This window comes from Equus quagga, chromosome 21 (genome assembly GCF_021613505.1).
Source record: "Equus quagga isolate Etosha38 chromosome 21, UCLA_HA_Equagga_1.0, whole genome shotgun sequence".
Classification (NCBI taxonomy): domain Eukaryota; kingdom Metazoa; phylum Chordata; class Mammalia; order Perissodactyla; family Equidae; genus Equus; species Equus quagga.
Genome location: NC_060287.1, coordinates 28,655,819 through 28,671,351, shown reverse-complemented (window position 1 = coordinate 28,671,351; position 15,533 = coordinate 28,655,819). Strand labels below are relative to the sequence as shown.

At 46.4% G+C, this 15,533-nt stretch overlaps 1 protein-coding gene across 1 annotated transcript in view; it reads left to right on the top strand.

Annotated features, from left to right (window-relative positions):
* Nucleotides 1-4,855: 4,855 nt before the first annotated feature.
* LOC124231359 (nucleolar pre-ribosomal-associated protein 1-like) overlaps nt 4,856-15,533 on the top strand; it is a 69,121-nt gene continuing 58,443 nt past the window's right edge. Inside the window, exons 1-5 of the mRNA XM_046648128.1 lie at nt 4,856-5,101; nt 7,581-7,720; nt 8,455-8,606; nt 9,587-9,719; nt 14,274-14,370. Of these exons, the coding sequence (XP_046504084.1) occupies nt 4,960-5,101; nt 7,581-7,720; nt 8,455-8,606; nt 9,587-9,719; nt 14,274-14,370 (664 nt within the window). The 5' untranslated portion in view covers nt 4,856-4,959. The remainder of the gene's footprint in view (nt 5,102-7,580; nt 7,721-8,454; nt 8,607-9,586; nt 9,720-14,273; nt 14,371-15,533) is intronic.

The window sequence follows — 15,533 nt, the reverse complement described above, 5'->3', positions numbered from 1 at the left end:
TTGCTTCTATATTTTGTTTTTTAATGTATCTTTTCTTTTTATCCTCCCCATTAATCTTGCCACAGATTTGTTTATTTAATTTAAAAAAGAAAAACAATCAGCTTTTGGATTGTGAATATCTTCACTGTTTTTTCATTCTCTCTGTAATTGATCTCTGTCCTTATCTCTGCTTTCTTTCTTTCATATTTCTTTGGGTTGGTTCTATTGTACTTTTTCCAAGTTTTTGATTTGAACATAAATTATTAGCTCATTTGTTTTCAACCTTTCTTGTTTTCTGATAAATTAATTTTAAGCTATAAATTTTCCTCTAAGCACTGTGTCCCACGGACTTTGCTCTATAAAGTGTTCTTTTTGTTGCATTCCAAGTCTTTCATAACTTCCCTTTTGCTTTCCAGGGATCACTTGGTAAAAGTTATTCTTCCCCTTCCAGGCTTATGGGATTTTAAAAAACCTATCCTCTTATTATCTGGGTCTAATTTTATTGGTTTATGGTCAGAGAACATGGTCTGTATGATGATGAGTTTTTGGAATTACTGGGGCCTCCTTTGTGACCTAGAATGTGGTCAATTTTTATGACTGCTCCATGTTATTTAAAAAGAACACGTGTTCTCTGTAGGTATAACACTTTCTTACCGTCTATTAATTTGAATATATTGTTATTCAGTTTTTCTGTGTTTTCTCATATTTCCATCTAGTGATTAAGATGGTAGACCAGACTCCACGACACCTTTGAAATTTGTCATCTGATATTTTAGTCTATAAATTGGGTATGGATTTTGCTACATTTTGTTGTTTAAAGACTAGGGCCATCAACTCAATAACCTCGTATTTCTGAGTAGTCCAGTCTGAGATCCTGGTCATAAACATAATACATATTTATGGAGGATATGGCTCTTGTAGGCATTGTCCTAGCAGGATCACTGCATATTTCTCAAATGGAGGTGAAAGAATATTTTTTAAAAATTGAAGCATGCCCCCTAATTATAAAATATAACATATGGGATAATGGCTGGAATTCACAGACAGATTTATGCACAATATTCAGAAGCTCCTCTTCTCCTGGTCCATGATCTGCCTGTTCCCACCACCCCCACCCCTGACACCCCCTCCCCCGGCCCATATTCAATGCCACAGTGACTAAAACACATCTACTAGAAATTCACTTGAGGGGTTGTGACCTCCCAGTGTCCTGTTTGAAAGTATGAAAACATTCATGAGTTGGCTGCAAATTGTTATTATTCTCCAACAGCTTATGGTGAATTTATCCAATTTCTTCATTTTCTGATGGCTAGCTAAAAAGGCTTTTGTGAAGGAACAGGTTATGGAGGAAGGGTGGACTTAGCATAGGGAGGGAGGTAGGAAAAGGAATAATTCTGGAAAAGGTATTTTCCAGGAAGATGAGTTTTGGGAAAGCTGTAGCAGTTGGGGGTTTGGGAAGACGGGGACAGCAAGAAGGCGCCATGTATACGTGTGTGCAGAGGTGGGCGAGCAGGAATTTAAGACAAATTTTACTTATGTTGTGACTTTTATCAAGACTGGTTTCACACTTATAACTCGTTTATTCCATATTGGACGAGAGGGAACATTTTCTACTCTTCTTTAGTTTTGTCTCACAGGAGAAAAAAAAGCAAATTTGATGCCTCTCTTTTCTTCTCTGCTTTATTATCACCTCAGTAAGAAGCCCACAACCATCTAACCTGGATGATACTAATATGCTATGTCTGTTGATCATTCATTTGGTAAATATCACATGGCCTCATAACGCCTCATATCATCTCGGGCTCTTGGTTAAATTCTTTACTGCTATTGACCTTATTAGGTGTGCCATCTTCTCAATGATACTCAAACCCCTGGGGGTAGGTATACTGTACTATATTTTTTGGAATCTATTATGGTTGGTTGTATAATGCAACACCATAGCAGATATTGGTGGATGCTGGTGTTTTGTTGACTCGAACTGAGGAGAAGCTATAGGTTTATCTATCTTTTCTAGCCTCTGAATACAGCGTCCTTCACTAGAGTTCATGGCATCCGTCTTTGAAAAAATGCTTCATTCTTCTCACTGCTAAACAAGCAGATAATGGAACTTTCTTGATCTCAGTAAATGCCACACTAAAACATTCATCATTAAAGAGATTCAAACTTGTGTCAGAACAGAGAAAGGCATTCCATACCTCTCCCTCTATAAGTGATTGCATCAATGAGCTTTCTTCCAGATGAAATAATGCAGAGTAAACTGTCAAGACAACTTCATCTTGTGTACAGCAACGTACATTTCTCCCATTGTGAGAGTCCGTGGTAACATGTTTTAATATGAACTTGATATGGGCTCTGATTGAGCTTCTCCTTTTACCCCTTTCCAGAGCTTGAATTTAAACTTATAAGATTGAAATGGGAATGAATAAATACACGCACATAACAGGTGTGAATAAGAAGTGTGCCCACTGGAGATGAACTGGTTGGCTATTAGAGATTGGACACTTCCCTTGGTTAGTTTACCACAGTCTGGGGCCAGTTCATAAGCTTGTAGCCTCAAAAATATTTATCCTGAGGCTTTTTGACAGCATTCCAAGGGTCAACCTGCCTTTTAGGACAGATTGACATTAACCAAGCTCAAGATTCAAGTCTATGCGTTCATTTAGATAGATATTTATTTATTCAACAAATATTTATCAAGCACTGCAATGTGCCAAGCCCTGTTCTAGGCAGTGAGAATGGGGCACTTAACTCTGGTTTGCGCCATTGTGGAGTGCACATTTTAGTAAAGGAGTTTGACAAACAAATGAATGTTTACTATCACCAACAGGTGATAAAGGCAATAAAGGAAAATAGAGGGTAAGAAGATAGGGAGTGAGGGATGGACAGGAAGAGCCCACATGAATTGAGAGTATGAGCCACATGAGGTCTGGGCAGAGTTTTAGAGGGAGAGAACAGAAAGTGCAAAGGCCCCGAAGTGGATACCAGCTTAGAATGGCCCAGGAACAGTGATGCTTATTGTCAATAGACCAGAATGTTCTTGGGGGCAAATAAGGTCCCTTCTCTCCAAGCAGGCCTTTTATGTAGAAAGCCATGTCACTATCCAGAAAGTTGGTTGGTTGGTGAGCCTGGTATCTGAACAAGTGGGGTTAGTGACCTGGCATCAGTGATTCATGGCATCCGGGTGACCTAGTCTGAAGCATCCATCTGTACTTCTGAGCCATACCTCATCAGGTATGTCTCTGGCTAAGGCTGGGATGGACACTGACAACTTCTGTTTCTTTGTTCCTATTTGGGTTGTGATACAGTAAATGAGTGGCTCCACCACTTATTAGGTAAGTAATGCTGGCAAATTCTCTCACCCTCTCTCAGTTTTTATAAAGAGAGATGATAATTTGCCCAAGGTCACATGGCAGAAATGGTTTTGCTACCTCTCCCTGCTGCCTCTTTGATCAGGTCCACCCTGGCAGAAAACAAAGTTGGCGGTTGGCAATTAAACACAGAAGAGCACTAGCATGGACAATTAGTCAGAATTAAGTCTCTGTCTTGACTATTAAGAGTATTGCTCTTTACAGCCTGAATTTTCCACATATCCCTGTCTTTTAATACTGCTCCATCAGCTCACATGTGCTGGGGTGACCCTCTCTGTCTGACCTGCCTACAACACAGGCATTTCCACAGGCTCAATAGTTGTGCCAGGCCAGAGGCTCAGACTCAACACCACGAGCCTTTTCTACTAGACTCTGAAACCCCAACAGGCCATAAAACGCTACGGCCTCAGATGCTCACTGCACATCCTTTTACAGAACACGAGACAGTATTTCCTCAGACCAGAGGACAACCTGATAGAGAATTCCAGGAATCACCAAATTACCCATCTAATGAGCTGGTTCATGATTTATTTGAACACATAACCAAGTATTGATGATGTCGTATTTAAAAATGCACTAGCCTGGTTTTACTCATTCATTTATACCTCCATTTTATTTGAGAGCATTTAATGAGACTCTCAAGTCAATTAATGACATCTTACAAAAACACACAGTACTTTTTTCCCGTCCAAGCAGTTTTTCATACATTGCATCATTTTCTCAGCTCAGGACAAGGCCCAAGGATTAGGTAGGGCTGGCTTTGCTGTCTCCATTTTAATGTCAGGAACTTAGGTGTGGAGGCGGATGCGCTATCCACGAAGGGTTTTCACAGACGTTACTTCACTTGATCCTCTCCTCCCACCCTGCATGGCCGAAAGGAGGTCAGTCTGGGGCGACATCTCACCAGACAAGCTGGCCTGGTTCGGCTGTGAGACGAGCTAAGGGTCAGGGTTAGGGGCACCCGCACGACCCTGTGCCCGGGTGCCCCAGCGAGGACCGCCCCGCATCCGCCCGCCTGGCATTTCGCCAGGGGCATCCACCCTCCCAGCCAGCCCGCGGGGCCTCGAATAGGCAAAACATCGGATGCCGCTGCATGTCAAGCAAGTTCAAGAGGCGCCACTGGGGCGCCCTCAGGTCAAGACCTGATCTGATTGTGCTGCTACGACGCCCCGGGGATTGCGCCCTCCGGGAGCGGAGGATCTGGGCGTTCTTCCTGCCAAAGCCCCTCGAGAGGGCCGCCAGGGGCAGCAGGCTTGCCCCGATGGGCCTCTCCCCGCCGCGGCTGGGCGGAGGTGTCACAGACTGTCGGCCAGGACCGCCGCACCAACCGGGAACTCCTGACCCCACGCCCCCGCAGCCTCCCCGCTGCCTCCCCGCTGCCTCCCCGCCAGACCGCCCTTTCCACAGGCCCCGTCCCTTCCGCCCGTCCCGCCCGTCCCGCCCCCCGCGGGCCCGCCCCTTCCGCCGGCTCCCTCCCGAGGCCCCGCCTCTTCCGCCCGCCCCGCCTCTTCCAGCACGCGTGTGGGCTCGATCCGCTCGGGTGCTCTCCACGCCTGTCGTCTTTCCTGGTCCCCGGGTGTGTGGATCCTGGCGCGCTCCCACCCTCTCGGCCATGGGGGTCCCCAAGAGGAAGGCCCCGGGCGGCCAGGACGGAACGGCTTCCCCCGCGGGCGCAGCCAAGCGGGCCCGCACCGAAGAGCTCACGGGCGTGCGCTTCAAGGCCCAGCTGAGGGACCCGCAGGGCGCGGGCCCGGGTGAGTGCGGGGCGGACCCGGGCGGGAGCACGTGCATGCGAGCCGCCTCCCGGCCTCGGTCAGGGTGGGCGTCCGTGTGCCAGACACAACCCTCCTTTCTGCAGCTTTTCGGTCACCGAGGGTCGGAGCCTCACCTCCGGATTTGCAGAGGGGAAACCGAGGCCCGGGTGATCGGGCGTCCAGGGGGCCTGGGTGGGACTGTGCGCTGCTCTTCGTGTCCTGGGCTGGCTGTCAGCGACGGCAAGAGGGCGCGACCTGCCTGGTTGTGACAGTTCTCTGCGATTGCGCGCCTCCCTCGCCCAGGCAGCACCCCTTAGCCAGCTCTGAAACCTGGGTATTGCAATTGACAGGAAAGTGAATAAATGTACTACTCGTTCGCACGACGAATGTTTATCGAGTCCCGAGTGTGTCAGCTCTGGCTGTGCAGTGAGACAGTTTGCTGCTACTGTGGCTGTCGGCACTATTTTCAATAGCTTTGATCCAGCCACACTCACTAGCCTGATAACGTGTGACAAGCTGAAGCCACCACAGGGACCTGTCAGTTGACCAAGATTGGCCTAGGGACTGACTGATATGGAGCAGATTCTGTAATTTCACTTTTGAAAAGTGTGGCCACCCTTCCCAACTCCTCATAGTCCTTTAGAAAGTATGTAGGTTATCAGGAAAAAACACAACAGAATGTCACGAGAAAAGTGACAGTGTTTCTCCCAGGTTAAAGAAATTAAGTTAATACCCAGAATAGCCTCAATTTCCAGTTTTTCTCCCACAGGTTTTGTTAGCAAGCTTTTGATACCTGCAACTGCTAGTCAGTGTTAGGAAGATGATACTAGCTTTAGCACAGAATTGTGCTTTTCATTCATTTATTCATTATTTACTAGGGGCTGTTATTTGCTAAGGTAGAGAGAAAATGGTGAGTAAAAATCAGACAAGGGCCGTGCCATTGCAGAGCTTACGAATAGTCAAGTGGGAAAGATCAACCAGCAAAGTCACACAAACCGTTCTAGGCTAAGTTCTCCAAAGAGAGGGAGAAACAGGGTGCCTGAGGGCCTGGGACCGAATTTGGGAGACCACAGAAGGCTCCCCCGGGAAGTGGCTTTTCAGCAGAGCTGGGGGAGGGGGACAGAAACCTTTCTGGCAGAAGAAAAAGCATGTTTAAATATTTAAAAGATTGTATGCATATTTCATGATTTGGCACCGAGAGCGCCATGACGTTCAGGTGCCACATCATTTGAACAGGTTTCGTTGGGACACCCCTGGTTGACAGGCGATGGGTGCAGGTAAAGTAGTTGAGAGATGTGGCAAAGCTGAAGTCATTGGGTCAAAGCGTGAATCCCTTCTGTGAGGCTGGATTTGTGCTTGACTCTGGTCTCTGTCTTGGATTCTCTCTCCCTTTTGGTGTATTCTCATAACTTCCTGTGATAGGTTCGCCTCCCTGGAAGGCAGGGGAGTGGAATTGATGGATATTAGGGGGTTTTGTTTGCAGCCAGGCATTAGGGAAGATTTTTGTTATTGTTCTTTTGTTTTGTTTTCCAGGTTTATTGAGATATTATTGCCATATAATGTATGTAATTTTAAGGTGTACAGTGTAATGATTTGATATATGTATATATTCTGAAATGATTACCGCAATAAGGTTAGTTAACGTCTCCATTTCCTTACTTAATTACCTTTTATTTGTGGTGATAACATTTAAGATCTACTCTCTTAATAACTTTCAAGTATATAATACAGTACTGTTAAACTATAGTCACTATGTTGTACATTAGATCCCCAGAACTTACTCATCTTATAACTGGAAGTTTGTACCCTTTGACCAACATCTCCTTGTTTCCCCCAGCCCCACCCCCTGGCACCCTCCATTCTGCTCTCTGTTTCTATGAATTCGGCTTTTTTAGATTACACATATAAGTGAGATCATACAAGATGTGGCTTTCTCTGACTTATTTCACTTCTTGCCCTTGAGGTCCACACATATTGTCACAAAAGGCAGGGCTTCCTTTTTTTAAGGCTGACTACTATGCCATTATATATATATACACACACACAGTAATATTATACATATAATACAAAATACAATACTGTTTATAGATATACCATATTTTCTTTATCTGTTCTCTGATTATACCCCCTTCACTTGTGGGGAGGGAGGGGAGACAAGTGCAGATTGCTAAAGACCCAGAGGGTGCTCAGGGGTGGATCAATGTCAGCCTCAGGGACGGTCCATGGATCAGGAAGGGTTCTGCTCCAAACCAGTTGTTTTGAAAGCTGTTGCCCATGACTTAACTGGCGATAGAGAAAAGGCCGTGTCCTCACTCTTGATCTCACTGTCTCCACATTGCTCCTGTGTTCTCCATCTCAGCAAGTGGCAATTCCAGTCGCTTGGATGTTCCCGCCAGAAATCTCCCTCTGTCACAGTATTGGCTGCGATTGTTTCTAAGGAGACTGTCCTTGTTAACGTTTGAACATAACTCTTTTTCAGCCTTGGAAGCATTTGTCTCTGCTGCCAAGAAGCTACCACGAGAAGATGTATATGACGTTGTGGAAGGGTACATAAAGATTTCTGTTGAGTGTGCGGAGATTTTCCAGCTCCTGAGTGGGGAGAAGCGACCTGAAAGTGAAGTATGTTATTCCTTACCTGGCCTGAAGAACGGAATAAAGCCTTAATGCTACTATTGTGTTAAGCTCGATGAAGAGAAATGTGATGTAAATTTCCAAGACTTTACCAGCTTTCCACAGAAAATGATGCTTTGTCCTTGTGCTGTAGGAATGCATTCATTTTTGCATCATGACCTTTGAAAGCATTTTAGTAGGAAGCGCTAACTTCTTATTGGTGAATAATACCAGAAGAAAGGATCATAGATCTTAATCTGAATGCACTTGGTTTGATATGGTTTGATTTAACAAGAGAGAAATAGGTGAAACCTGTGTGTCATAGTTTCAGACATTTATTGAGTTGACTGTTGTTTTCTGGTTCCAAAGGATTCAAAATTTGGGATGTTTATGAACCTGTTGAAATCTCAGTGTTATTGCCGTAGCACTGTACACCTGAATATCCTCAAGACAGTGAGGCCCAATCATTAGTAGAAATTTCTCTTCATCTCATTTTGTGTAATTGTAAGCAAGCTACAGTCTATTGACTCTGAGAGCAAGACTAATTCCAGAGCCTGGGGCCTGGCGAGGCATCCTGCTAAGCTGTCGCCTTCCTGCCTTTGGCCCAGGATCTGGGTAGGCCTAATTCTGCAAGTCAAAGGTTTTATACTTGTAAGTGACTGTGGCTAAGATAAGAGCAGCATGTATGTAGAGGAGGAAAAGAGATAAGATGATTCATAAGTGTTTCCATTCTGTCTTTGCAGATGCTATTAATATTTCAAGCTTTCGAGGCCATACTATTGCGGACAGCAGGCGATCTTTCCCATTTTCATGTTGTGGGTACCAACATCGTGAAAAAGCTGATGAATAACCACATGAAGCTCATCTACGAGTCCCTCTACGCCTCGGGCTACAGGTCAGTTGCCCGCCTTTATGTGGCAGGACTAGCCTTGGGTTTGGTCTGTGTGCGGCTTTCCACGAGTGCATCTGACCTTTCCTCCACTCATAGAGTAGAGCTGAGCCATTTCCGAGGCCATCGTGATGTGGCTCTGCCCTTCCTTCCTCTGTTGACCAGCCTCTCACTGTTGCTGACTCCTCTCCTACCCTGTGTCCCTCTCACTCTGCCCTGGTGCTCTCCTTGCTGTCCTGGGGACACTCCAGACATCTCTTTTACATTGCCTGTCCTTCCCCAATGGCTCTTTTCTGAGACTGTCACAGGCTCCCTCCCTCTCTGCCTTCAGGGCTTTGCAGAGTGCCGTCTCAGGGAGACCTTCTTCGACCATCCTACGTTCACTGTCACTTTCTGTCCCTTTAGCCTGTAGGGAAAAATGTCTGTTTGTATATCTATTTGTACAGCTATACATCTGACATAACATTCTGTATTAATCTCTTGACTGTCTGTCACCCTCCACTAGAATGCAAGGTGCATGTGGACGGGGTCTTGACTGTCCTGCAGGATGCTGTCTTCCCAGCCCGTGGAACAGTGCCTAGTATGTAGTAGGCACTCAGTAAACCACGCATCCTGAATAACTGCAGGATGGAAAGGCAGCCAAGAGCTCGTTTTCGGAGATGCCTCCTACAAAGACATCTTCCTCTGTGCCCTGCAAAAGCAGGGATGAGCTGCGGTCTCCTAGTTACATGACCATTTATGGGAGAGAGAAATTTCCATCTTCTTTGTATCTTGCGTTTTGTATCCTCTCTGATTCAGTATTTTAGCCTCATTTGAAGTTTTTATTATGATTCTTTTTTTTAAAAAGGAGCATGTCTGTATGTCTCCTGTCTTTTTCTGGTTTGGGGATAGCACACCTCAGCCAGGTGTGCACTTGGCTTCCTGGGGAGATGGCTTTGTGCTCTATTCTTCCTGATATGCCTGATTTCCTCCTTGTCCCCATGCAGGATGGCTCGAGCCTGCCTGAACCTGATGGCTGCCATGGTGACCCAGGGTCCTGAGGCCGCCAGGGACGTCTGCAGCCATTTTGATTTGAATAAAAAGACCTTGTACACCTTGGTGACCAAGAGGGATTCAAAGGTGAGGAACCCTGAGCATCTCCTACCTCACGGGTGTTCCTTCCCTTTGGGGGGCAGTAGGGTTTGTTTTCCCTCCTCTCCGGCCTTGGTCCTCAGGTAGATGGAGTAGGAGCCCTGTACAGAGAAGCATCTGCCTTGGAGCCTGTGATGAAGGAAGGCCTCCTGGCTGGCAGTGGGGGCCCAGTCACCTGGGAGAGCCTGAATGACAGGGATGTCTCAGGACAGCTTCTCCTGGGCCTCAGCATCACAGTGCCTTCCTGGCCTGTGAGGATGACTTAGCTTTTGAGTGTCTTTGCTGAGTAAATGAAATCATCTCCGTTCGCCGTGTGGCGTGGACCTTGAGGAGAGTCCCAGTGCCCCTGTTCTTATTCTGTCCACTTTGGAGAAAGCCCAGAGGACTTCTATGGCTTTTTAATAGGTGACTTATGCCTCCCAATTATAGCTCTTGTAATGAGTAGGGGCTGCATTATACCAAGGAGAATGGACGTGTGATTGGTTGGTTTTTAAAAGAGCTGTAAAGAAAGTTCCTTGGTGGCTCTAGAAGTTTCACTTAAGTTTGGAAAGGTTTTTGAGGCGAAAGCACAGGTTTGAGGACTTGTAAGCTGGAGAGGGGACGTTCTCCCAAAGCGCATGCCAGTGCAGGTTGGCAAAGCTCTTCCTTCCGTTTGCCAGATCAGCTCTCCCTGCTGGCGTTCCAGCACCATGAACAGCTGTGCCTCAGTTCCCCACGCCCCGTTCCTGAGCGCGCAACAGACTAACAGAGAGCAACCCCGTCTGCCGAGGGGGAGAACCACATTAGAATAATGCACTTCTGCACCCATGTGTCACCTTGTTCTCTGACTCTTCCTGGGAATTGAGAGTTTCTGCATTGTGGGTGATGAACTGAAGCGTTGATCATAGTAACACCGGGTAACTCTTATGGCTCTTTGAGGCTGGCCTAGTATTGAGGGTTTTCTTGGAGTTACAAATAAGGTGTTCTCTGAGGAAAAACATTCCAGGACTTAGTGTCTCGTGGATGCTATCCTTTATTAATGTGTCAGCAAATTCCGTTCAATGAGTTATGGCTCCTGACATGTAAATGCATTTCTGATAAAAAGAATTTGTGTGCTCTTTGCACACTAGGGAGATATCATGCTGCTTTGGTCTTCCCTGGCAGTCAGCCTGGCAGTAATGACTCATCAGATTCCCTGCCCCTTCCCACCCCATCTCTCTGGACCTCAACCAGCCCAGCCATCTAAGTAAAACATACGTCACTACCCAGGCCACCTACCAAGACACACGCGCTGGCAAAGCCCAACCAGGGCCTGCTTGCCACAACCCCAGCGGCAAGGCTGCATATGCGCCACTGCATCTCAGAGTCTTCGCAGGTGGTTTTGCGTCTCCCGAATCTGTGAAATGGGAGTTATCGTCAAGATGAAAGTCTCTTACTTTCTTTTTTGTAATCTTTTCTATCAAGTATCCTAAATACTTTGTATGTTGTAGGAATGGTTTCCAGACATTAAAAAAATTTTGTTCTAAAATACAGGAAATGTCAGGGACATTAAAAAATAGAGAGCAGCACAGAGAATCCTCATGTGCTTGTCATCCAGCTTCAGACACTGTCACCTGTCCCACCTTTTTGGTTTGTTTTGGGGCAGTCTGTTACAGCAAATCCCACACATGAATCATATTTCACCCTAAATATTTCAGTGTGTGTCTCTCACAGAAAACGACCCTTTAAAAGACAAAACCGCAGTACATTATTGCACCTAACACCATTAATAATTTCTCAGTATCATCTAATGCTCAATTTGGTCTCAGTTTTTCCCGACTGTCTCAAAAATATCTTTACACTTTGTGGTTCAAATCAGATCCAGACAAGGGCCACGTGTTGTGTTTGGTTGATACGATTCTTAAATCTCCTCAAATCTTTGAACCTTTTTTTTTTTTCATGCCATTTAGGTTTTGAAGAAGCTGATAGATAAATTTTTTAATGAATGTGTTTTAACATTTTGGGGGGAATTATTAAAGTCTTGTGAAGAGAGAGGATTGTGGATATATTCACCCAGCCAAAGAAAACATTGTTAAAATCCTGTGCCAAGGGGCAGTTTTACCAAATATGTTTTGGTCTATTTTAGACAGTGTTTTGCAGAACGAGCCATAAAGAGTTCAGGACGCTTCCTTCCTGGGATAATAACCCTGTGCAGTCACAGGGTAGGAATGAGGGGCAGGCGTGTGGGCCTCTTGCCTTTGATGGAGTGTGCTGGAGACGGAGGGTGGGCCAGGCAGGTGGATGAGCAGGGGGCATGGTGCCAGCTGCCTGCAGTGGGGCAGACGCTGTGTCTTGGGGCTCTTGTTCCTCCACAATGTTAGGGATCTGAAAATTGAGGTCGTCTGGGATATACAAGAAGGATACCAGGAGGTGAGAACTAAATTCTGTTTCAATGTGAAAATCATTGCTGGAGGGACCCTTGAGAGAGGATCTAGTCCAACTCTGCTGTATACAAGCAGGATAGAAAGATCTAGAATGGCAGATAACTGGGACCAGCATTCCAGGGCCCCCAATACTGTTTCTTCAGGGCACCAAAAAAAACCCCCCAAACCTGTGGAAGCTTTCCATCTAGCCAGGAAAAGATGAAACCTAATTTAGTTTTACTAGGCCAGCTTTAGCATTTTACCAGTGTCCTTTGGAAACGCAAGGTATGCATAGACCAGGATAACGAGTTAACTCTATTTAAATTAGGTGACTCATTGCTCTGAACAATGAGGCATCTAAATAGCTCGGGAGCAGTGGTTTCTTTAAGCTTCCTGAAGGCGGGGCCGATATCTTGTCATCCTTGCATCCTCTCTCAGCCTGTGAGTGTAGCACCTTGAATGTAATTGGTGTTTTACTCACATTGAGTTGATGACTGAAGGCACTGGAGTGCTGCTGACACTCTAAGGAAATGCAGCTCATTTTCAAGACTTTGGTGATCAGTGTCCCTGGACCTCATATTGTGAAGGGGCCCACAGATGAGCCCCAGGACGGAGAGGACAGTTTGGAGCTCTTAGGGTGTTTGGAGTAAGCCAGCATTGGTGTAAGTGCTGCGGTGCCATGTGACATGGACGGAGACAGACTCAGTAAATACAGTGAATATGCAAGGCCTCCATCCTGGTGTCACGGGCGTGGGTCAGACGTCCTTTCTCTTCTCCAGAAGAAGCATATCCCCAACAGAACAAGGTGCGCTTAATTATGTACTCACATGGAAGCCTCAGTGGTGCGAGTATGGTCCTTGCCCCTTGAGGAAAAGTGAAATGAAAATGCCGTGGGAAGAAGGAACTTCCTGTAGTCAGACGTAAAGTCGAGCACGATCAGTCTGTTTGTACAGTTACTTCTTATTATCCAAGTTCCAGTACTTACTTCCTTAGCAGTTATGTGACCTTGAGTGAGTATTTTAAAGCCTCAGTTTCCTCATCTGTACAATGGGTGTTGTGGGCATCTCCACCTCAGGTTGTTATAAGGAGTAAATGAGGTAACGTGCAGCATTTGACATAGGGTCTGGCACAGAGGAAGTGCTCAGTAAACATCATTGCTGTCATCATCATCATCATCATCATCACCATCACTACTGCCACCACTTCTGCTGCCATTACTAAGTGGAATGCAACCATCTGGAAGGCAGAGACTCCTTACTCTTTTCAGGCATTTAGAGCCCTAATTCTCCCTTCTTGGCAGCAAATTAAAGTCCTTTGGAATAACTGTGAAGTAGAGAAAAGTTTCTTTTAAGCTGTGCAGGATCTCAGTATACGTGCTAGTTCAGGTACAGCTGACAGGAGACCTGCATGGCCACATGCCGTGGTTCTTTGGGTATGAAACAGGGATGAGGAGACACAGGTTTGGCTTAAAGTTACTGGGAGGGAAGACCCATCAGATGGGTCTGGTGACTTCCCCTGAGGTTCTGGTGCTGATCCTGGCCTTCGGGCCCTCGTTGAAGATGGTCACTGTCCTGGGTCATGGCTGATGCCTGCACGACAGTGCAGATTGTCATCCTGGGAAGGCCACGCTGGGTGTGTAGCATGACAGCGTCTGTGCTCTGGTGTTGGGTATAAATTTATGATAGCTAATAAAAACCAGACATCACCTCATTGGTGTCTCATCAAAGGCAGCCTGTCTTTCCATGATCTCTGGATTTTCAAAAAGTTAGGTGGATTATTTCATTGGAAAGTGAGAGTGGATGATAGTTAGACAAGCTGAGCATCTTCTGCTCTATGCCAAAGTGGTCCGTAAACTAAAAAGGTTTATGTATTACAGTTGGGGAAGGGGAGACGCTGTGTCATACCCATACTTTTGTATTTAGAAAGAACTTGAAAGAGAAGGAAAAGTAGAGTAGAAGATTGAGGGAGAAAGAGCAAAGAAAAAACCCTTTGTTTCCGTAAAGAGATGACCATTGGCTTTAGACTTAGAGCCCTCTGGTGGCACAGGCCCAGGAGACCTTTGTGACCCAGGGACTTGAGGGGCGTGCATGCCTGCCGTGTTTCTGCTCCCTCGGGTGTATGTGTGGATGCACGTGTGACACGTGGTCTCCTTTGTCCCCAGGGCGTGCATGACGTCCGCCTGGCCTACATCCAGTTCGCCCTCTCCTTTTTGATTGCGGGGGATGACAGCACCATAGTGCAAGTGCTGGAGTTGAAAGGTAGGTGTGCCTGTTTGTCTCATAGCAGAGCCTGCTTGTGATTGTTCTGAAAAATCTGCAGAGCATTTTCTCGGGGTTAAAGTCAGCAGCTGTCACAGCTGCCGTGTGCACTAGAACTCGGGCTGCGGGCGTGGGAAGCTTTGCTCAGGGCGGTTTCGCTCCCGCTGGTCAGCGTGGACAGAGGCATTCCTGTTCTGCTATCTGGAATGCTGAGCGATGTCCTAACAAAGGATAAATGCAAACTTCAGAGGCTCGTGCAAACAAAGGAGGCTTTATGGCCCCAGAACATGCACCGATTCATAGCCCTGGCACCTGGCTCCCCTTAGTAATTGTGTGTAAAAAATAAAGTTTAATTACTTTGGTGGCTTTGCTTAGTGTTACCAGAATAGCAGTAATAGCCTCAGAGAATCCAAGCTGGACCACCTTTTGGTGACTGTCTCCCTAGAGCAAGGCTTGGCATTGGTTAAGCTAGTAGGGCCACTTGCATTTTATCGAGAGACTCAGTAAGATGGTAAGTGGTGGTACCTGGACCACACTTAGCACATGGCAGTTGTTCAGTAAGAGTTGGTGGAATCGAGTCCTTCTGGAGGTGAGGAGCCGTCTTGTGTCCTGGCCAGAGCTCTGGGAGTTGTTGGAGGAGGACCAGCATGGTGCTGTGGCCCAGTGTGGTTGGGTCTCCAGCCCTTCTCCCACCTCTCCCAGGGTGGGAGACCTGAACTCCTTCCAGAATGTGACCCGCTGGGGCCTTTTGAGAGCCGGGTGTGGGTGGTGGTCACCCTGAATGTTGTCCCAGGTTCGGGCAGGAGATGCTTTGTTTGCCTGATGTGATGGACAGGTCTTTTCCTGCACGTTGCAGGGCTGGGGTTTCCTTAGAGTTCCCCCGGGGTCATCTCAGCCATCTGGCCGTCTATTAAACAGCATGACTTGGGGCGCTCATCTGCAGTGCTCGAGGAAGTGGGGTGTACTTCTTGTTTCCGCAGGGCAGTGTGGCGTATGCATCAAAACTTTGTACTTGTTTGATCCAGCAGTTCCATGTCTTGTCATTTATCTTAAGGAAATAATTAAGGGTGTTAGAGGTTTTATTAGGGGACTTTTTTTTAATATTAGCTGAAAATCAGACTCCTCCTAACTATCCACCAACAAAGGATTGGGTGAGTAAATTG